Source organism: Myxocyprinus asiaticus, chromosome 39 (genome assembly GCF_019703515.2).
Source record: "Myxocyprinus asiaticus isolate MX2 ecotype Aquarium Trade chromosome 39, UBuf_Myxa_2, whole genome shotgun sequence".
In the NCBI taxonomy this organism is placed as follows: Eukaryota; Metazoa; Chordata; class Actinopteri; order Cypriniformes; family Catostomidae; genus Myxocyprinus; species Myxocyprinus asiaticus.
Window position 1 is genome coordinate 18,718,522 of NC_059382.1, and position 22,448 is coordinate 18,740,969.

Genomic DNA, 22,448 nt, shown 5'->3' on the forward strand with positions numbered 1-22,448 from the left:
GCTTCTGCCCACTTACAGGCAGAAATTGAAACAGGAAGCACCCACCCTCAGAACGATCAAGTGCTGGTCGGACCAATCAGACTCTACGCTACAGGACTGTTTTGATCACACGGACTGGGAGATGTTCCGGTCCGCCTCTGATGACGACATCGAGCTTTACGCTGATAGCGTAATGTGTTTCATCAGAACGTGCATAGAGGAAGTGATTCCGACCAGGACAATACGGATCTATCCGAATCAGAAACCATGGATCAATAGCAATGTTTGCGCGGCACTTAATGTGCGGACCTCCGCTTTTAATTCCGGGAACGCGGAGGAGCATAAACAAGCCAGTTATGCCCTCCGTAAAACTATCAGAACCGCAAAACGCCAATACAGGAGCAAGATTGAAGGACAGTTTAACACCACCAACTCTAGAAGCATGTGGCAGGGACTTAACATCATCACGGACTTTAAAGGGAATAAAAACTCTGCCATGAACACCGCTGCCTCTCTCCCGGATGAGCTGAATATTTTTATGCTCGTTTCGAGGGAAATAACACCGCCCTCGCTGAGAGAGCTCTCACGGCTGAAGCTACAGAGGTTAGTTCACCCTCCGTCTCTATAGCGGATGTAACCCGATCCTTCCGACGGGTGAATATCCGCAAAGCCGCGGGCCCAGACGGCATTCCGGGCCGCGTCATCAGAGCGTGCGTGAACCAGCTGGCTGGTGTTTTTACGGACATTTTCAACCTTTCCCTCTCTTTGTCTGTCGTCCCCACATGCTTTAAAACATCCACCATTGTGCCTGTACCAAAACAATCAAAAATAACTTGTTTAAATGACTGGCGTCCTGTTGCTCTGACCCCCATCATCAGCAAATGTTTTGAGAGACTAATCAGAGATTACATCTGCTCTGTATTGCCACTCAATCTTGACCCGCTGCAGTTTGCTTACCGCAACAACCGCTCCACTGATGATGCCATTGCATCTACAATACACACTGCTCTCTCCCACCTGGAAAAAAAGAACACTAATGTGAGAATGCTGTTTGTAGACTACAGCTCAGCATTAAACACCACAGTGCCCTCCAAGCTAGATGAGAAACTCCGGGCTCTGGGCTTAAACAGCTCGCTGTGCAGCTGGATCCTGGACTTCCTGTCAAGCAGACGCCAGGTGGTTAGAATAGGCAGCAACATCTCCTCAACACTAACCCTCAACACTGGAGCCCCGCAGGGCTGTGTTCTCAGCCCACTACTGTATTCCTTGTACACACATGACTGTGTGGCAACACATAGCTCCAATGCCATCATTAAGTTTGCTGATGATATGACGGTGGTAGGTCTGATCACTGACAATGATGAAACAGCCTACAGAGAGGAGGTACACACTCTGACACACTGGTGTCAGGAGCACAACCTCTCCCTCAACGTCAGTAAGACAAAGGAGCTTGTGGTGGACTTCAGAAGAAAAGACAGAACACAGCCCCATCACCATCAATGGAGCACCAGTGGAGAGAGTCAGCAGCTTCAAGTTCCTGGGTGTCCACATCACTGAGGAACTCACATGGTCCATCCACACTGAAGTCGTTGTGAAGAAGGCTCATCAGCGCCTCTTCTTCCTGAGACGGCTGAGGAAGTTTGGAATGAACCGCCACATCCTCACACGGTTCTACACCTGCACTGTGGAGAGCATCCTGACTGGCTGTATCTCCGCCTGGTACGGCAATAGCACCGCCCACAACCGCAAAGCACTGCAAAGGGTGGTGCGAACTGCCAGACACATCATCGGAGGTGAGCTTCCCTCCCTCCAGGAAATATATACAAGGCGGTGTGTGAAAAAAGCTCGGAGGATCATCAGAGACTCCAGCCACCCGAGCCATGGGCTGTTCTCACTGCTACCATCAGGTAGGCGGTATCGCAGCATCAGGACCCGCACCAGCCGACTCCATGATAGCTTCTTCCCCCAAGCAATCAGACTTCTGAACTCTTGATCTCCCACGATCAAAATACATCAGCACTGCACTTTATTACCCTTATATCTCACACCGGACTCATAAATTATATTATTATTATATTATGTTCTCTCTTAACAACTGACTATCAACCGACAGCCTGAATGTCAATACAGTACAATACTGTACATTCTCTCTCTCTCTCTCTCTCTCTCTCTCTCTCTCTCTCTCTCTCTCTCTCTCTCTATATATATATATATATATATATATATACTTTTTTTATATATTTGTATTTTTTATTTTTATTGAATAATGTGTATCTATATTGTGTGTATTGTATACTGTACAGTGTATGTTATTATTTGTATATTGTTGTGTGCAATTATGTGTATAACAGATGTTTAAATTGTGTTGTGTTAATTTGATGTTATTGTAGATTGGTATATGTCTCATCACTGTCACGACTGCTATGTTGATCGGAACTGCACCCAAGAATTTCACACACCATTGCACTTGTGTATATGGCTGTGTGACAATAAAGTGATTTGATTTTTGATTTTAGTGCAAATCTAATACAATCTTTTATGTACAGTGCAAATACAAATCTGTTATGTACAGTGCAAATGTTTTTTTTTTCTTTTCAGAGGAATGAAATGGCAGAAGAGATTGGATGTGTTGGATAAATATAAGAAAGACTAAACTGTGTATTGCACATAGTTATTGCTCAATGGGGCAATTTAACTGTTCATGAGATGGATAGCCTGAGGGAAAAAACTGTTCCTGTGCCTGACGGTTCTGGTGCTCAGAGCTCTGAAGCGTCGGCCAGAAGGCAACAGTTCAAAAAGGTAATGGGCAGGGTGAGTGGGGTCCAGAGTGATTTTTCCAGCCTTTTTCCTCACTCTGGAAGTGTATAGTTCTTGAAGGGGGAGCAGGGGGCAACCAATAATCCTCTCAGCAGTCCGAACTGTCCTCTGTAGTCTTCTGATGTCTGATTTCGTGGCTGAACCAAACCAGACAGTTATTGAAGTGCAGAGGACAGACTCAATGACTGCTGAGTTGAACTGTATCAGCAGCGCCTGTGGCAGGTTGAATTTCCTCAGCTGGCGAAGGAAGTACAACCTCTGCTGGGCCTTTTTCACAATGGAGTCAATGTGGGTCTCCCACTTCAGGTCCTGTGAGATGGTAGTGCCCAGGAACCTGAATGACTTCACTGTTGCCACAGTGCTGTGTAAAATGGTGAGGGGGGTCAGTGTTGGGGTGTTTCTCCTAAAGTCCACAATGATTTTTTTTTTGACCATTTTGAGCATGTTCAGCTCAAGGTTGTTTTGACTGCACCAGACAGCCAGCTGTTTAACCTCCTTTCTGTACGCAGACTCATCGTCTTCTCGGATGAGGCCGATGACAGTGGTGTCGTCTGCAAACTTCAGGAGCTTGACAGAGGGGTCCTTGGCGATGCAGTCTTTGGTGTAGAGGGAGAAGAGTAGTGGGGAGAGCACACATCCCTGGGGGGCACCAGTGCTGATTGTACAGGTGCTGGAAGTGAGTTTCCCCTGTCTCACAAGCTGCTGCCTGTCCGTCAGAAAGCTGGTAATCCACTGACAGATAGACATGGGAACAGAGAGTTGGTGTAATTTATTCTGGAGTATAGCTGGGATGATGGTGTTGAAAGCCAAACTGAAGTCCACAAAAAGGATCCTTGCATATGTCCCTGGTCTGTCCAGATGTTGCAGGATATGATGCAATCCTATGTTGACTGCATCATCCACAGACCTGTTTGCTCGATAAGCAAATTGAAGGGGATCTAGAAAGGGTCCAGTGATGTTCTTCAGGTGGGCCAACACCAGCCTTCCTCGTCTTTTGTTTCCAAAAGATGCGGCTCACATCATCTTCACAGATGTTAAGTGCAGGTTGAGTAGCAGGAGGGGGGAGGAGGGGGGTTGCAGGAGGTGTTGGTGTTTGTGTGAAGTGAAGGTCAGAGTGGGTGTGGGGTGTGAGATTGGGCCTTTCAAATCTGCAGCAGAACACATGCAGGTCGTCAGCCAGTTGTTGGTCCACCACAGGGTTGGGAGTAGGAGTCCTGTAATTTGTGAGTTGTTTCATGCCACTCCACACTGATGCAGGGTCGTTAGCTGAAAACCTGTTCTTCTCAGAGTATCTTCTTTTAGCCACTCTGATTTCCCTGTTCAGTGTGTTCCTGGCCTGATTGTACAAGACTTTATCCCCACCCCTGTAAGCATCCTCTTTGGCCTGACGAAGCTGCCTGAGCTCTGCTGTAAACCACGGTTTGTCAATGTTGAACTTTAAATAAGTTCTAGTAGGAATGCACATATCAATATGATGTAACAGTATCTGTGAGCTCGTCCAGGTCTGTGGCTGCAGCCTCAAAAACACTCCAATCCATGCAATCGAAGCAGACTTGTAGTTCCCGCTCTGCTTCATTGGTCCATCTCTTTACAGTCCTTACTACTGGCTTGGTTGATTTTAATTTCTGCCTGTAGGTTGGAAGAAGATGAACCAGACAGTGATCAGAGAGTCCCAAAGCTACTCTAGGGACAGAGCGATATGCATCCTTTATTGTTGTGTAACAATGATCCAGTACGTTCCTGTCTCTGGTGGGGCATGTGATGTGCTGTTTGTATTTGGGCAGTTCACATGTGAGATTTGCTTTGTTAAAATCCCCAAGAATAGGCAGCATAAAAATAATCCACACGACTCCAGTTGATCAATGAATGTCTTCTGTAGTAAACCGATAGCTTGGTGTATGGAACAAATCGAAAATTAAATGTTTTTATTCTGTATTTCTGTTTGAAATGAACTAACTTTTGTGTGACGTTCGTTCCTCTGTTGTATACAAAGCGCGCGCTTCCGTCTTCTTATGTGAACATGCCATTGCTCTTACATCACTGATGCATCGACTGCTGGCAGGAAGAGATTTTTTTTAAATTAATAAAGTTTTAATTATTGATTTATTTTTTACACAAACCTATCAATTTGTTTAAGAAGACATTAACTGATCGACTGGAGTCACGTGGATTACTTTTATGCTGCCTAAATATGCCTTTTGGACTGTCAGATAGCCAGCAGCCTGATGGCACGCATTTACATGCATAGTCAAACTGAGCTGCAATCTGCTTATAAAAATCTTCGCTTCAGTTCTGCTGAAGAAGGAAAGTCATACACATATGAGAGAATATTCGTTTTTGGGTGAACTAACCCTTTGATGATTCAAGATTCTTAAGCAGCACCCAAGGGATTCGTAGGTTATGATGCGTCTTACCTGACGGAATTTAGCACGTGCATCCTTCTCCTTCATTCTCCCATGAGATACGAGGTAGTCAAAAACTTCACCTATCATAGAAATAACGGTCTGAGTAAAACAAAACCTTTTCAATTTATAAACAACGAAAAGTTTCCGTAAAGAAAGTGTTGAGTAAGATGTACTGTAGTTCACCTAAAAATAACAATTCTGTCATTAACTTAACACTATGTCGGTCAAAATCTGTGTGCTTTTTTTATCCCATGGAACACAAAAGTAGATAATGACAGTTTATAATGACCAGGGACTGTAAAGATTGAAAAACAACAAAAAATAAAACAATAATAATAAAATATATATAATAGTATATATAAAGGTTTGAGTAAAGATTAAGATAAATGCACACTGTAAGGCTAATGGGGGCCAATAAAATACAGTAACTCATTTAGATAAGTTATGGACAATCAATTGGGAATTTCCTGACTAATAAAGGTGGCTTCTTAATACCCAATGAATGGACACAATATTTCATCCTGCTACGTATTCACAGAAGAAAGAATTAGATTCATTAGAGGAAGGGAGGGATAATGAATAAGCTTCCAATGAATGTAAAGCAGGGGAAGGAAACAGAGATGGCAGATTGCCAATATATAGTAGAAGCCTGATACTGCTGTATGTGTGTGTGTGTGTGTTCGCACATGTGCCTAAGCAGATAGATTAAGAGTGGAAACGTGTAAATTATTTTGAGTGCAGCCGATTCAAGAGCCTCGAATAGGACTGAGAGACTCAACAGAGAGGAGCTGAAGTTAAAATAAGCTCGATTTGACTATGGGCATGTTTACAGGTGGGCAATCGCTCTAATTGCTGAGCCTGACTTCAGTGAATGCACATGTAACCTACAGACAAGGAGGAAGGATGCAAAGAGGAGAAGAAAATGGACGAGGCCTGTGCAGCTGCATTCGGTTCAGTGTCTGATGCATGCACGTTTACATGTGAGTGGTTATCAATAGAGGAGACACATGTGTGCTCATTCATGTACATTTAACAAAGCTCGAGGGTACATGCAGTGATAAAATAAAGGGACAGTGCATTAGAAAGTATGCATGTTTAGTACGCATGTCTGTGTAGGGAATGGGGGAGGAATCGTACCACCACTGGCGTACTCCATAGCAAGGTAGAGCGTCTTCTCTGTCTCGATCACTTCAAAAAGCTGAACTGTAGGTATGAGACAAGAAAGATTTAGATGAGTTTAACATTGCACTGAAATAAATCACATTTGTCATTGAAGTCGCTGCAACATCAACACACTATTACAACAAACTATGGTGGATGTACCATGGTACAGTGATGGTGTCAGATGGCAATACCATGCTACTTTGAAATTCAGATTGAAGACGAAATGGAGAATGCATCTTATGTTCATAAACTACTGCAAACATTTACTCTACAGCATCTACAACACTTACCTATGTTTGGATGGTTGAGGCCCTTCATGATCCGTACCTCTCGAAAGAGCTGAGGAGAGAAAGAATGTACTTAGCAAAAACAAAAATGAATGACACAGAAATACAGTTTTGAAGGCATCATTCACTTTGACAAATATGATTGATTATCTTCAGTGATAAAGGTATTTCTGATCGAAAATCTGTCAGAAATGCTTGCACTAATTATATCAGTAACATATCAGGAGCATAGAATGACTGTGCCTGCAGAGACAGATGGATAATCATGAATTGTGCAAATCCATAAATACCATTTACACTGAAACCCATGATAAATCTTTGCCAGTACGGTGCCCACACACATCCTGTGACACAAGACATTGTGCTGTCTGCTCTGTGACCAGTGTGTCCTTTTTAACAGCAGTTAAATTGAATGGAAGAGGAATCAAGCCAAAAAAAAAAGAGACCTTGTTGTGACCAATGCTTCTTTCTGTTGTCTAGAACATTAGAGCTTTACTTCATTGCATCTGCAGGTAAGAATCATGGTCTGGTGGTAGAAGGTTGATTCGCAAACAGTTATTATTATAAATAACTAATTGTAATAACTACAGGCTCACCCAGACCCTAGCTCTACTCCATTTCATGAAAAAACTATTTTTTTTTGCATTTTTATGAAACAAGGACATCTTCAAATGTCCCCCAAAAGAATGTTTTGTCAGATTTAGCTCACTCGTACCCCCCCCCCCCCCACCCCCCACCCCATCCAGAATTCTTGCTTGTTTTTACCATCTTTTCCTTTTGAAATTGCCTTTATATTAAAAAAAGTCCAACCTAAATGTGAAGAATGCTATATACAAGGTGTGTGAGAACCGTCCTTCTAAAAGCAGAACTTAATTGCAAGGACCTTTTATGACAAAATCAGAGAAGCGAAGAGACCAAGAAAAAGAGAGAGTGTGACTAAAAGAGAAATTGTCAGAGTGAACAACAATAACTGTAAAGGTTAAAGGAACAAAGTGAGAATGGAAAGTGCTAATGGCTGAAAGACTATGCAGTAGTGCTAATTTTTCACAAAACACAGTCAGTCACCCTGCAAACTGCAAAATCAGTTTTCCAGTAAAAATATCTAAACATCCTTAACAAGACAAATTTACTTGTGTAGAAAACAAGACATTTTTGCTTGCTTTAAAGCAATAGTTCACCCAATAAATTCTGTCATAATTTACTCACCCTCATGCAGTTCCAAACCCGTATGACTTGATTTCTCATGCAGAAAACAAAAGGAGATGATTTAATGAATATTACGGTCTGTCTTTTGGTTGTGAATAGTGCCTCACTTTAAAGCTTAAAAAAGCATTATAAAAGAAGACAATGCGACTCCTGCAATTTGAAACGCAAGTAATTTTTCAGTCAAAATCTTGACATCCGTGGCACATTCATGAGTACTATGAGAGAAGCGTGTTACAGTGGTGTCCATGTTCACGCTAAAACTTGCGTTGTTAGGGTAAATTATGACAGAATTTTAATTTTAGTTTTCCTCTGCAGTGAAAGTGAACTTTCTCATCCCTGGGCCAAAATCAGGGGTTGACAAAAAGCACCACAACACAAAGCTCTAGCAACTGATATGAACTTATAGTCAGGTTTACTTTCCAGCACAGAATAAAGCACAATGATCACAAACACAATGATTGATTAAATGTCATGAACGCTAGCAGAGCATGAGAATGAGGAAGAGCTTTTTGCTGAGCTCATTACCGAAGCGTTTGCATTTCTATCTCTCCTGCAAGGCCATTTTTTAACGTGTGTGTCACTGAATGTGTAGCACACATGACAGATGACCTCATACGCCTTTATGTTTACCTTCTCTAAAGATCAGAGAGAAATTTGAGTAAAGTTCACTTCACTGTCTGCTCACTGACGGCCTCCCTGAGGAGATTTTCCTTCTCCATACACATACGTTTTCCTTTGGGCATAATTTGTTATGAAAAAAAAAACGTGTTCAGGAGCAGATTTGCCCCTTATTTACATCAGGCACGCCAGATAACAGATAATGATCGATTTGCCTCTGCAAGTATTTTGGAAAATCAATTTGCTGATGCCTAACAAAGTTAATGAGATTTGAGATCTCAGCATAGTGGTGTAAGCAAGTACAACTAGTTTTTAAATGCTGCAGCAATTAATAAAGTTAATATATAACTTTAAGGTTTGTCAAAGTAAAATGGACAGATTTCAGTGTTTACAGTTGAAGTCAGAAGTTTACATAACCTTAGGTTGAAGTCACTAAAACTAATTTTTTAACCACTCCACAGATTTAATATTAGCAAACTATAGTTTTGGCAAGTCGTTTAGGACATCTACTTTGTGCATGACAAGTCATTTTTCCAACAATTATTTACAGACCGATTGTTTCACTTTTAATTGACTATATCACAATTCCAGTGGGTCAGAAGTTTACATACACTAAGTTAACTGTGCCTTTAAGCAGCTTGGAAAATTCCAGAAAATGATGTCAAACCTTTAGATAATTAGCCAATTAGCTTCTGATAGGAGGTGTACTGAATTGGAGGTGTACCTGTGGATGTATTTTAAGGCCTACCTTCAAACTCAGTGCCTCTTTGCTTGACATCATGGGAAAATCAAAAGAAATCAGTCAAGACCTCAGAAAAAAAAGTTGTGGACCTCCACAAGTCTGGTTCATCCTTGGGAGCAACTTCCAAATGCCTGAAGGTACCACGTTCATCTGTACAAACAATAGTACGCAAGTGTAAACACCATGGGACCAAGCAGCCATCATACCGCTCAGGAAGATGAACGTAGTTTGGTGCGAAAAGTGCAAATCAATCCCAGAACAACAGCAAAGGACCTTGTGAAGATGCTGGAGGAAACAGACAGACAAGTGTCTATACCCACAGTAAAACGAGTCCTATATCGACATAACCTGAAAGGCTGCTCAGCAAGGAAGAAGCCACTGCTCCAAAACTGCCATAAAAAAGCCAGACTACAGTTTGCAAGTGCACATGGGGATAAAGATGTTACTTTTTGGAGAAATTTCCTCTGGTCTGATAAAAAATTTAACTGTTTGGCCATAATGACCATCGTTATATTTGGAAGAAAAAGGTTGAGGCTTGCAAACTGAAGAACACCATCCCAACCGTGAAGCATGGGGGTGTCACCATCATGATGTGGGGGTGCTTATCTGCAGGAGTGACTGGTACACTTCACAAAATAGATGGCATCAAGAGGAAGGAAAATTATGTGGATACATTGAAGCAAAATCTCAAGACACCAGCCATAAAGTTAAAGCTCGGTCACAAATGGGTCCTCCAAATGGACAACGACCCCAAGCATACCTCCAAAGTTGTGGCAAAAGGACAAGAAAAAGCATGTGTGAACAAGGAGGCCTATAATCCTGACTCAGTTACACCAGTTCTGTCTGGAGGAATGGACCAAAATTCCAGCAACTTATTGTGAGAAGCTTGTGAAAGGCTACCCAAAATGTTTGTCCAAAATTAAATAAATTATTCATTAACTGGCCAAAGAATATAAGGGGGCAGCGTTAAATTAGAAAACATATATTTTAACAGTAGACGTTAAATTTTGTTTTTAAATTCACTATTGTTTTATATAGAATTGTTCTATAGTCTATTCAGTATTTAATACAATTACATCAGAAGTAACTGTAATTATATTACTGAAAAGTTTAAAGTAATCCCTTACTATACTTTTTTCAATGAAAAAGTAATTTAATTACAGTAATTAATTACTTAGTAACGCATTACACCCAACACTGCTTTTGAATTACTGATAGAGCAATTATGTGCAAAAGGTCATTCTTATAGAAATTATTAAACAGTATCTCATACTAGATTTTTACATTTTCCAGTAGAAAAATCTAAGTGGTGCTTCCATGTGCAAAACTAACCACCATGATGGTGTTGTGGGTGGTTGCCAGGGCATTGTTATGCAGTTACAAAGGTATTCTAAGGGGATTTTAGCTTGTTGCTATGTGGTTAATAAGATGTTCTGGGTGGTTGCTAAGTGGTTGATTATTGGTTCAAGTATAAAAAATAAAAATAGGAAAAAAATTACACCCTCAGGTTGGACTGGGTAAAAATACAGATTTTTGTCCAATTAATTGCGATCTTTATTTGAACAATCCCGATATTGATTCTTAAAATCCCACGATCGATCTTTACTTTTACTTTAAAGTATACTTACATTTTGGTTGTGTTGATTATAAGTTAAAGGTATAGTTTAACCAAAAATAAAAATATTATCTCATTATTTACTCACCCTCATGCCATCCTAGATGTGAATTATTTTCTTTCTTCTGCTAAAGACAAATTAAGATTTTTAAGAGAATATTTCAGCTCTATAGGTCCATACAATGCAAGTGAACGGTGACCAGAATTCAGAAGGTTCAAAAAGGACATAGAGACAGTATAAAAGTAATCCATAAGACACCAGTGGTTTAATCCACATCTTCAGAAGCGATAAGATGTGGGTGAGAAACTGATCGATATTAAAGTCCTTTTTTACTGTAAATCTACACTTTCACTTCCACATTCTGTTGTGGAAGTGACTTTCACTTTCACATTCAGCCACCTACTGGTTGGGGCTGGTCAAAGGTGGAGATTTATAGTTAAAAATGACCTAAATATTGATCCGTTTCTCACCCTCACCCACCATATCACTTTTGAAGACATGGATTTAATCACTGGAGTCGTATGGATTACTATTATGCTGCCTTTATGTGCTTTTTGGACTTTCAAAGTTCTGATCACCATTCACTTGCATTGTAAGGAACAACAGAGCAGAGATATTCCTCTAAAAATCTGTTAGTGACCTGTGGTAATTCTGTTTTTTTTATTATTTTTTTTTTTTTTATAATTCCAGGGTAATATAATACAAAGTATAAATTTATTATTCTACACTAAATAATACAAAAATAACAAATATAAAAAGAATGCTAGATTTACGCTACTAAATAAGGCGGAAATGTGTCATCACAGTCTGTGAAAAGGGTCCATAATAATAGTGATGCTTGCCTTAGCATATACCACTAATAAAAAGAAGTTTGAGTTAAACTTTCATCAAAAGAGGAGTTAGGATTTTGCATCAAACTCTTCAAAGCAAAAATTGAGTAGTCAACTAGTACAGTTTAATTCAAATAATGTTTTTAAAACACAGTTATGGTGGGACACAGAAACAGTAGGCATCTGTTTAAGCTCACAAATCTGTTTGTTTTATGCATGTATAGCTGGCACACACAAACAGATGCTCACAAATGTGACTTGACCTGATTGAGGCAGACAGGTTACATAATGACCCCACTAATGCGAAAGACTCTGAGCCAGCAGCAGTCTGTACACACAGAAAGAAAAACGAACCCACTCTTTAATCCATTTTGTACAGAGACTGAGCACAAAACAGAAACACAGCAAAACAAAACATTTATTATAATGCATGTATACTACTATGTTTTATGATTTTTACAATGACAGATACAATACTGATTATATTTGCTTAAGTGTCCTTTCACAGATATGTATAACTGATTTATAATTATTGTTTTATTTCTGTGTTTATACACAATAACTAAAGCACTCATCGCAATATACAATATATTTTCCAATATACATTTGTATAAGCCTACACTTAATTAATACAACTCTGAATTTAAAAATATTAAAATCTAAGACTTTACATAATTTGTCGTATCTTTGTTTTGGACTATGTCTCACTTTATCTGTAAACACGATATTAAGAAACAATTTCTGTTTAGTTGGAAATGTGTAAAGATCAGTTACAAAGTATTGGTCTAAGTGATTATCGGCCTCTCTGTAGCAGGGTCAGAAATGAATGAGGGCTTAGGGTAAAAATGCCTCACACACACACACACACACACACACACACACACACACACACTATACACGAACGCCCCCTGAGACCGGCTCTAAATGAATTGCAGAGATGAGCAGATCAGCTGTTCACCTGAGCCCTAAAGATAATCATCAGATAATCCAGCCCCCCCTCCTTTCCTTATGCATCTCTCCATCTCTTCCTCACACACAGGACTTCCTGGTTCATTTCCCAGACTTTCGCCTCATGTCACCGACCGTTGCTATAGTGACCTGGTATTAAGGCAGGGATTTATCTCACCCCCTCAGTCAGACAGCGCTGGGGCACTCCCTCAGCACCTGATGGAAAACCTGCCTCTGCCGGCTCTGCTCAGCTCTCACACGCTCTCTTTAGACAGCATTACTGATGAGAGGCTCTCTGTTTATACATTCTCTCCTATTTGTATTGTCAATCCCCCTCCATTCTCATTTCAGCAAACTTCCTGGCTTTATCAAACAAATAGTTCACATGCCATTTTTTCCATGGCACACAGAAGTGTACGTTTTTAAGAGTCGTTACACAGCTCTTTCCTTACAATGACTGCTCATAGTGACCATGTCCAAAAAGGACAAAAAAAAAAACACCATAAAAGTAATCCATACAAATTGTGTGCTATAAGTCTTCTGAAACCAAACGACAGACCAAAATGTAAGTTATATGCATATCAGTAATTCACTAATCTTCCCCTCCACCAAAGCTCGGGTCTTCTAAATAATGTCAATTCATGCCAAAATGGCACTGGTAATAGAATGTGTAGTAACCAAACATGATTTTTAAGGGGTGTACGTGAATGTGGGCTAGACGAGCTTCAATGGAGGGGAACATTATCAGTGAATAACCACTTACATTCCAGATTGTTTCCTCTTGCAAACCAATCATGACTCATGAAGACTTCGAATACAGAAAACAAGCTGTCCGGACAACTGTAATGACACTTCCATGGTGTCTTTTGCCCTTTTTGGAGCTTGAACTGTTGTCTAGAAACTAGGGCTGGGCGATAGGACAATGTTATCGGATATCGACGATATCTTACAAAGATCCCGATGCAGATTGCGACAGTCAATTGACAGATGATGATCGACAACAATTTATTAGGCTTTATTATTATGATTATTATTATCTTTACATTTATAATTGTTTTTAGTTCTTAATCTGTAGGCTATTAGTAATTTTTCACCTGTTGTCGTTCACAGATTATTGCGTGATGGCAAATTGAGCCATTGGAGACGGTAAATGTTTGGATTTTGGGAGGTGGTTACATAAGATTTTTGATCACTTTATTTTATTGCTTTTTTTGTTTAGTTCAAAGTGCAATTTCAATTTAGAAATGTCTTTTGTTTGTTTTTCGTGTTTCAATAAATTAATTACATTTTTGAAGAAAAATCAATAAAGTAAAAATATTCACCGACCCTCGGCAGGGGGCTGACAATATAATAGTATATCGCAATATTTTTTAAGGCGATTATTGGTAAAATATTTTTTACATATTGCCCAGCCCTACTAGGAACAGTGACTATGAATTGTTTTTGGGTGAGTAAATAAAGGCAGAATTAAAATGTTTGGGTGAACTATTCCTTTAATCAAACTTCGAGCTCTCTCTTTGTAAGCAAAGAGGGATTTGCTTACAAAGCTGCTTATAAAGCTCTCTTTCGCTCATTGTTTCCCTCTTGCTGGTATCATGGGTGAATGAGGTCTGTGTAGGTGGTGATGTACACAAATATTTGTCGAGCCCAGAGCGACGTGTCTGTGCAGGACCTCTTCACCTTGACCCCACTCCCAACAGTTAATCCAGACCTTGTGCTGGAAGCCTGCTCAAGCAGCGTACACAGACATAAACAGCCAAAAGAGCAACCTAACATATGCCTTTCTGACTTATTTATAGTGATCATGCCTATGATGTTTAGTACAGTTAATGTATGTCGAGTTATATAAAGCAGGATTTTGGACCAATAAGATTTCACTCTGGGTGGAGTTACCCAATGCAACGACAACCAAGCAAGAAGCGACCAATATAATTTTCTATCACTCGGTATGTGCTGCGGCTGGTTTATACAAAAACTCAGATTTAAATGGACAAGATAGCTTGTAACGCTCATCACATCATGTCTGGATAAGAACTAGTGTAACGCTTTACATTGGGGCAATCTTTTAGCAGAATTGTCAAAGAGCTGCCTTTCCCTCTTATCAGACTAATCCATCACACTTCAGCCTATTGTGTCTGTCCATACGCCATTGGGAATAGAATAATTTTTCATCTACGTCTAGATCTGTCCAGACCTTCCTCTTTCCACACCATTTCCAACTGCTCCGTGAAGAGGGGGTGAATTATGCAAATCCGAGGCTTGACATTTTTGCATGTCTGAGCAAGAGAACAAAACACCCACACAACACTTCTGACATCAAATAATAGCTATGACAACCAATATTAGCATGTGAATTTATCCTCCGTCACCAATCACTGCTGCGTAATTCTGCAATTCAAGTGCTAGTTCGCCCAAAAATGAAAATTCTGTCATCATTTATTTACTATATTTATGTTGTTCCAAACCTGTATGACATTCTTTCTTCCTTGGAACACTAAAGGAAATGTTAGGCAAAAAGTAAGTCTCAGTCACCATTCACTTTGCATCTTTTTCCCATACAATGAAAGTGAATGGTGACTTAAGGCCCAAGTATACTTCGTTTTTGCGTGTTCCGGATCAGCTCATGCCTGGTCGACCGCATTGCCTTTCTGAATATATTTTTCTGACCACAAGCAAATACGAACACGTTTGATGCATGCCCACTACAACTTCTTTGTGATACTCTTTTAGTCAATGGCCAGCGCATGCATACTGTGCACGGAGCGATCAGCAATGTGGACATGCAAAGTATACTTTAGACCGATCAGTCTTTCAACCGGATTATGTTGTGGAAGGGGTCTACAAGGAGCTTAAACAACTGCCACATTATATCAAAGTATACCCCCCCCCCCAAAAATCTCCAAGACTCTGAAGAATCATGTCATTTCAAAGTGTCCACAAAAAGTAATCCCTGCCTCTACACCTTCTTGTAATTCTGTCCTCAAAGGGATGGTTCTTTCAGGATGATTGTCAGTGAGATAATAGCATCCTCATATGACCGGAGCAGCCTGTCCTTCCCTGTACACAATCCCATTCTCACCTAAAGTGCTCTAACCCTCTATCAATACCACACACACACACATACACACATAAGCACATGCACATGTGCAGCCAGCTGAGTCCTGAAAGAATGTACCATTCAGATGTGAAAATAAAAATACTCGAAAAATTGAGAAACATGATAAACAAACAAAATGTTAGTTAGCTATTTGGCATTGGTCATTCACATGTCTGAGTGATGTTTCCAAAGAACGCACTGCAAATGAAACTGTGGGATTTCAAAGGACCTCTATAGCTCCCAGGCATCAGCCTATGCCCACGCTGTTTTCCTGCTATTGATCGGTATCCCAGAGAGAGAGAGAGAGAGACAGAGAGAGAGAGCAAGAGAGCGAGAGAGAGAGAGGGATGGATCACCCAGAGATCAAAGCAGATGGTCTCATCTGTGCACACTAACAGTTCAAGTCAAAGCTGCCTCTGGGGGGGCCGAACATCAGGACAGGAAGTGCCAGAGAGAAAACCTTTAACTTACTAGACGTGGGGGGTTTATCAAAGTATTGCGAAATCTTACCTAACGCTACTGTAAAAAAAATACTGTATCAATATTCTAACATCAACAACTGATATTTTGTTACATACATATTTCACATTAATAGCCCACTTTTAAAAAATAAATAAATAAAAACACATTAACCACTACTCTGACCAAGAAGACGCAATGCATAAAGCTTCGGACAAACTACGCGCTCCATTCACTTCCATTCAAACGCATCCGAGAGACAGTAAATGTAAGCGCATGAGAAGCCAATTGCATTCCGCTGCACACAAAAAATAAAGTCAGGTAAAGACGTGTGACTAATAGAAGATCAAAACGTCACATACTGACCTCTTGGCTAAACACAAAAAATACATATTTGAATGCTGCATGTTTTTATTGTTGCAGGAAAGTGAATAGATGGTATATTTTATACCGTTGCCTTGTCAGAAATAATTTTGCATGCTCAAAGCCTAGGGTGAATGCGACTTAACATTTGGTCAACGAACACTCACTTATATTTATTCAGCAAAAATACAAACTCCAGGGGTTTTTGTGTAATAATAAACATACTGGAACTAAGGTACACTATTCATAGTGCCTATGCTCTACGCTACTTTTATGGCAACAATGAGGTTGAATGAGAAACAAGAGAGTAAATGTTGCAATATATATGTTTTGAATTGCTGTGTTGCAATTCACTAAACATAAAAAACACAATATTATCATTATTATATATTGCAAACCCAGATAACAATATAATATTTTATTGCCAGGTCCATGCTGATTCTCACCCCCATGGACCTTAATCACAGTTGCGCCATCTTTAATTTTTGACGTGAATGACAACAAGGCTGTGAGGGATAGACTTACAGTCTCTCCAATGGGTTGAGCTTTTGTTTAAAGTGTTGTGGATCATTTTGCTGATGAAACACTGAAAAAAAAAAAAATACATCTTTCCAAGAAATTTCAGTTGAAAAAAACTCCAGAAAACATAAGTAATGGAAAACTAAATGTGATCTACGAGCTTTATACAGCTTTATTCAGTGGATGCCAACGAAGAGACTTGAAGTCTATTCCTCACAGCCTCCTTTTATTAATTCACGTCAACAATCCAACATGGCGCTACTGTGAATAAGGTCTATGGCTAACCCTACACAATCTGGCTTGGAGATACACAGAATACACAACACTCTACATGCCCTGAAGTAGTGATAATCTCATAATTAACAAAGCTTATATAAGTAAGCCATGTGTATTTGTAGTTAATCAGAAATAATCTTGAAGAGTTTGGTGACGATGAATCTCTGGCATGACTAAAGTATGTTAAGTTCAGTATGTCATCCACTTGTACTGGGGAGTAACTGCTCTGTTCTTTGATTAAGCAGTTATAAGATCCGTAATCTGCTCTGATCTGACAATGCTTTGCATTTCTTCTAAAATCAACATAATTGCACCTATTTACTTTCTTAATACATGCTCCTGGACTTATTTTGAACAATTCATCTGTGTGCCTTTGTAAACTTTAATCAAAATGCAAAAGCTTGCTACACCTTTGACACAACTTGCCTTTTTGACTGACTTCAAGTCCTCAAAAAAAAAAAAAAAAAACATTCTCTTATGTAATGGCCCCTTTTCACAATCCAAGTAATTCCTGAACTACATTTATTTTCTTGTTGAATATTCTGCTTCACTCGGAAATACATCATGTTACGGAAGTAATTTGGGTTGCAAATGTTGTTTCATGTTGACTTTAAAGGCCAAAGTTTACTCTCTTTTTTTAGTTTTTTTTTTGTGCTAAGGTAAGTTTAGTGAACACTACACATGATGGAAATTTCGGCATCAGCATAGTAAATGCGGACAGTCCGTGTCTTTGTGCGATGTCGGCGTATGAGCCTGGCATTAACAATGCTAAAAGAGTATCACAAAGCAGTCATAGTGTGTATGCACCAAACGCGTCTGTATGGGCTTGTGGTCAAAAGAAAAACTTTGAAAGGTAAGAGTGCTCGACCATGCACAAAATGGAAAGGCACGCAGAAAAATTAAGTATACCCTAGTATTAAGACATTCCAGTCTATATAGGACAGAGGAAGTACAATCATCTCAAACCAGCAGCAAGGGGGAAGGGAGATGACTCTACCTCTTACAGTATTTCATTTACATTCATACTCTCTGATACACCCATTTTAATTGCTAGTTACACATCATTACATTAGCACCACAAATTCAACAATACCGTAACAATGCCATGAACTATTTTCAAGTTGCCAGCCAAACCATGCTGATTTAGGGCCTTTCACTTTCTCATATCATGTTATAGATACTTGCTTTTCTTATATACTGGCTTGCTTTCTCAGGATCTCTGCTCCTGTGCTGTGGCCCCACTGGTGGCCCCCACCCCCTTTTGGTTCGGTTCCCCCCATTGTTCGTCTGTCTGGAACGCCGCTCCTGGCTGCAAAGGACTTGAATGAGGGACACCCAACCCCCTACCCTTCTTCACCCATGGTCCAACATTGCCGCTCTCCCCAAAGGTTTTTTTTTTTCCCATTAGAGTAGCACTGAGTTCTTATGATGGGGCCCCACACCACCACAATCATGTACCCCAACCCTTACATACACACAGAACCACACACACACAAACACACACACACACACACACACACCATTAAAGGCAAATTCCATGTCTGTCCTGGCCTTACTGAAATCCAGCTGCTGGGAAAGTTCATGGTCAGCTGATTGTGCTCTAACCACCCCCCACCCCTCTCCCCCCCTCTGAGTCTGAATGGGATTAAACAGAGAGGAGATCGGTGGAGAAGAGGAGAATGAGGTTGCTGGCAGATCTCCAGCACTGTGGCTGCATCAGATTAAGAAAACCTCTTGTTTTGCACTAAATATGACACCGCAAGTTAGGAGCTTGTCTGTTTGACATGGCTCCCAAAAGATGTCAGTGAATAACAATGAATACCATGAGAGGGTTCTTTCAACATTGCAGATTTTGGGAGTCTTGAATAGAAGTAAACCGGTATATCTGTTTTACTGATTAATAATTGGTGCTGATAGTTGGATTTTTGAACTATCGTTTATCTGGTAAAATCTGTCGATATTTGCATTTTTTATTGCTCTGTGTTCCTCTGATGTCGAAAGCATGCAATTTTTTTTTTTAAAAAGGCGACTATATGGAAACGTGTCCTGTCAGCACATACATCGTGTCTCCAACTTCATATCTTGTGAATAATAATAAACCTTATTCCTCATTAAACCTCATCTGGTGAATATATATATATATATATATATATATATATATATATATACCCAAAACCTTTCATCTGCTGAATACATAGGCTATAAAATGCTTAATTTGGCTAATAATTACATCTAAAGCATTGTAACAGAGCTAAGTCTCCATCATTTCAAAATAAGAGTCCCAGAATAAGTGTATAAAATAAGAATAAGTCTATTTCAGGCTTGTTTATATTTAAAAGTCCTGCATTATGCACCAAATCTTACATTTATATCAAGTCATTATTGAGATTTTGGTTGCTAAACAAACTGCATATGGGATTTTATTCATTTTGGACTGTTGTAGCCTCAATGTCTGTGCCTGTCATAGTAAGGAAAGGCAAAAAAATTTTTTTACATTCTCTAAATCGAAAAAAACCCCCAACTATCCACTGATTAATCAGTTATCTGCCTTTTCCACCACCTTAGTTTTTCGTCTTGTAAAATCCACTATCGGTCGACCTCTAGTCTTGCATGTTTCTAGTTGAGTCTTGAAATTGATGTAGAAATTACTCTAAAAGCTCAAACTTTTCTGACAGGGTTATAAAATTTTTACATTTGCCAAAACACGTTAAAAGCAAAGTCTGTAACTTCCATGCCACGTGCATGACCAAGCAGAATTGCAAACACTCCCGAACACTCCCTTCCCTTTCCATTTTTCAGAGTAAACAGATAGTTCTACCCCAAATTCTTCCCATAGGTTGAGCCAATGTTACTATGTGGGGCTGTTCGAGATGCTCATACAAAAAGAACAATATATTGAAAGCACCAAAAAGCTATAGCTCTTACACTTTTGGGGGAAATCAACCTACGACTGGCTAACTTATAGTTGTCTCTGCATATTAAGCTGGGATAGTGGTAAAATGTCTCACATCTATAAAATGCAATGATGAATGAATGAATGAATGAATGAACGTTACATTTATATAGCGCTTTTCTGACACTACACACAAAGCGCTTTACACAGTGAACAGGGGACTCTCCTCAACCACCACCAGTGTGCAGCATCCACATGGATGATGTGACGGCAGCCACAGTGCGCCAGTACACTCACCACACACCAGCTATTGGTGGAGAGGAGAGAGTGGAATGATAGAGCCAATTAATGGATGGGGATTATTAGGAAGCCATGATTGATAAGGGCCAATGGGGGGAATTTGGCCAGGACAACAGGGTTACACCCCTACTCTTTTCGAGAAGTGTCCTGGGATTTTTAATGACCACAGAAAGTCAGGACCTCGGCTTAATGTCTCATCCGAAGGACAGTACCTTTTTACAGTATAGTGTCCCCATCACTATACTGGGGCATTAGGGCCTACACAGTCTGCAGGGTGAGCACCCCCTGCTGGACTCCCTAATACCTCTTCCAGCAGCAACATTAGTTTTCCCAGGAGGTCTCCCATCCAATGATGTTGTACCTATGAGTTAATTCATTGTAACTAAGCATGATTTGTATATTGCTAAAACAAGATATTTTCACTATATTGAATTGATAAAAATCAATTAAACATCCAGAATAAACATAAGGGCCTAGTTTGGCATCCAGATATCATTAGTGATTTAATCCCGTGATTTATTTCAAACACAATTCTCCAACAGTAGGACTGAAACTTTGCATAATAAGCTGTTAGTCATCCTTATGAAAGGACAGTTGAATGTAATCAGCAGGGTTCAGTATAAGAGAGAGAGAGAGAGAGAGAGAGATGATCATAAAGAAATAGAGGGAGAGGCAGAGATGGAGTCGGATGGGAGGGTGTCACCTGGTGTGCTAGGAAAAATTATGCTGACAGGGGAGCAGGCATGCATTTGTGCTGCAGTGTCCGATGCAAAGAACAAAGACACCTTCAGCCCCACCCCATATTAGGTGCCCAATATACTGAAGTAGCCAAAGCATTTGACCAAACAAGGCCAACAGACATACAACAAGACAAACTGTTATCAACAAATTTATCTCCTGCCTATATTGTGCTATCACATTTTCAACCCAATATGTTGTTAACCAACTAAACGTTCACATCAAATAATAATGTGTAAGTTTGACATGCTGTCTTAGGATTCATATAGTTTTGAATGATGTAGCACACCATAATTCTCACATTGGAGGAGTGATTATCTCAGGCTCTCTCATAAAAAGACAAATACTCCCTTATAATCTTATGCACAGCAGCTAGGAATCTTTAGCACTTCAGAAATGCATTTATGTATCTCCTTCTTTTGAAAGATCCTAATCAATATTCAGGCCTACCCGTACCAACAACAAACAGAAACAAATCCTGGAGGTGCCGATAAAGCAGTATACTGGTTTCCTTGTATTTATGAGCACAATGCATTCATTGTCTTTATTGCAATCTTTTTGCATACATATTTAAGCATACTTGTTCATGCATATTTTGAGTTTGTCACGCAGAGGACACCTCCTGCACTATAAATACACCATTATTCTTGGTTTAGCAGTAACAGATAAGTTAAAAAGGACAAAAGATAAACAAAACAAAAAAACTCTTAAAAATCACTTAAAAGTCTTAAAAAAAAACATTAAAAAAAACATGGGCAAATACACAAAAAAAGGTGTAGTATTTACCTTTAAGGATTACATTATCTCCACAGAGCCAACTCAGCTGAAACAAGAACTGCAAAATATGAATGCAAGCGCAGCGAAGTTCTAGCGGGACGACTAGCAGCTGTACATCATCGCACCATTAGCTAGGTAACTTCTAGCAAATCACATGTAAGCCAATGCTTTATACGTCTGCTCACAATCTATCACATTGCTGTTTCAGTGTGCTAACATGGCAACCTCCACCACCCCACCACCACCAGTCGAGTCCCGTCCTGCACGGGGGTAGGCTCCTCGCCCCTACCTCCTATCTCCAGCAGGATATGATGGTTCCTAGTACAACTTCAGACCGCCAGACGGGGCTTATGCCAAAGAGAGACATTACATTTTCTGTTTTATATTCATCAAATAAATGTTATCTTGAATTTC

General features: G+C 39.9%; 1 protein-coding gene across 5 annotated transcripts in view; it reads right to left on the bottom strand.

Moving 5' to 3' along the window:
* The window catches only part of LOC127429833 (MAP/microtubule affinity-regulating kinase 4-like), a 64,905-nt gene that overhangs the window by 22,011 nt on the left and 20,446 nt on the right, over positions 1-22,448 (bottom strand). For all 5 annotated transcript variants that reach the window (XM_051679093.1, XM_051679091.1, XM_051679097.1 and 2 more), the window contains 3 exons: positions 6,656-6,704; positions 6,339-6,404; positions 5,211-5,281 (listed from right to left, as the gene is read on the bottom strand). In XM_051679093.1, the coding sequence (XP_051535053.1) occupies positions 5,211-5,281; positions 6,339-6,404; positions 6,656-6,704 (186 nt within the window). The remainder of the gene's footprint in view (positions 1-5,210; positions 5,282-6,338; positions 6,405-6,655; positions 6,705-22,448) is intronic.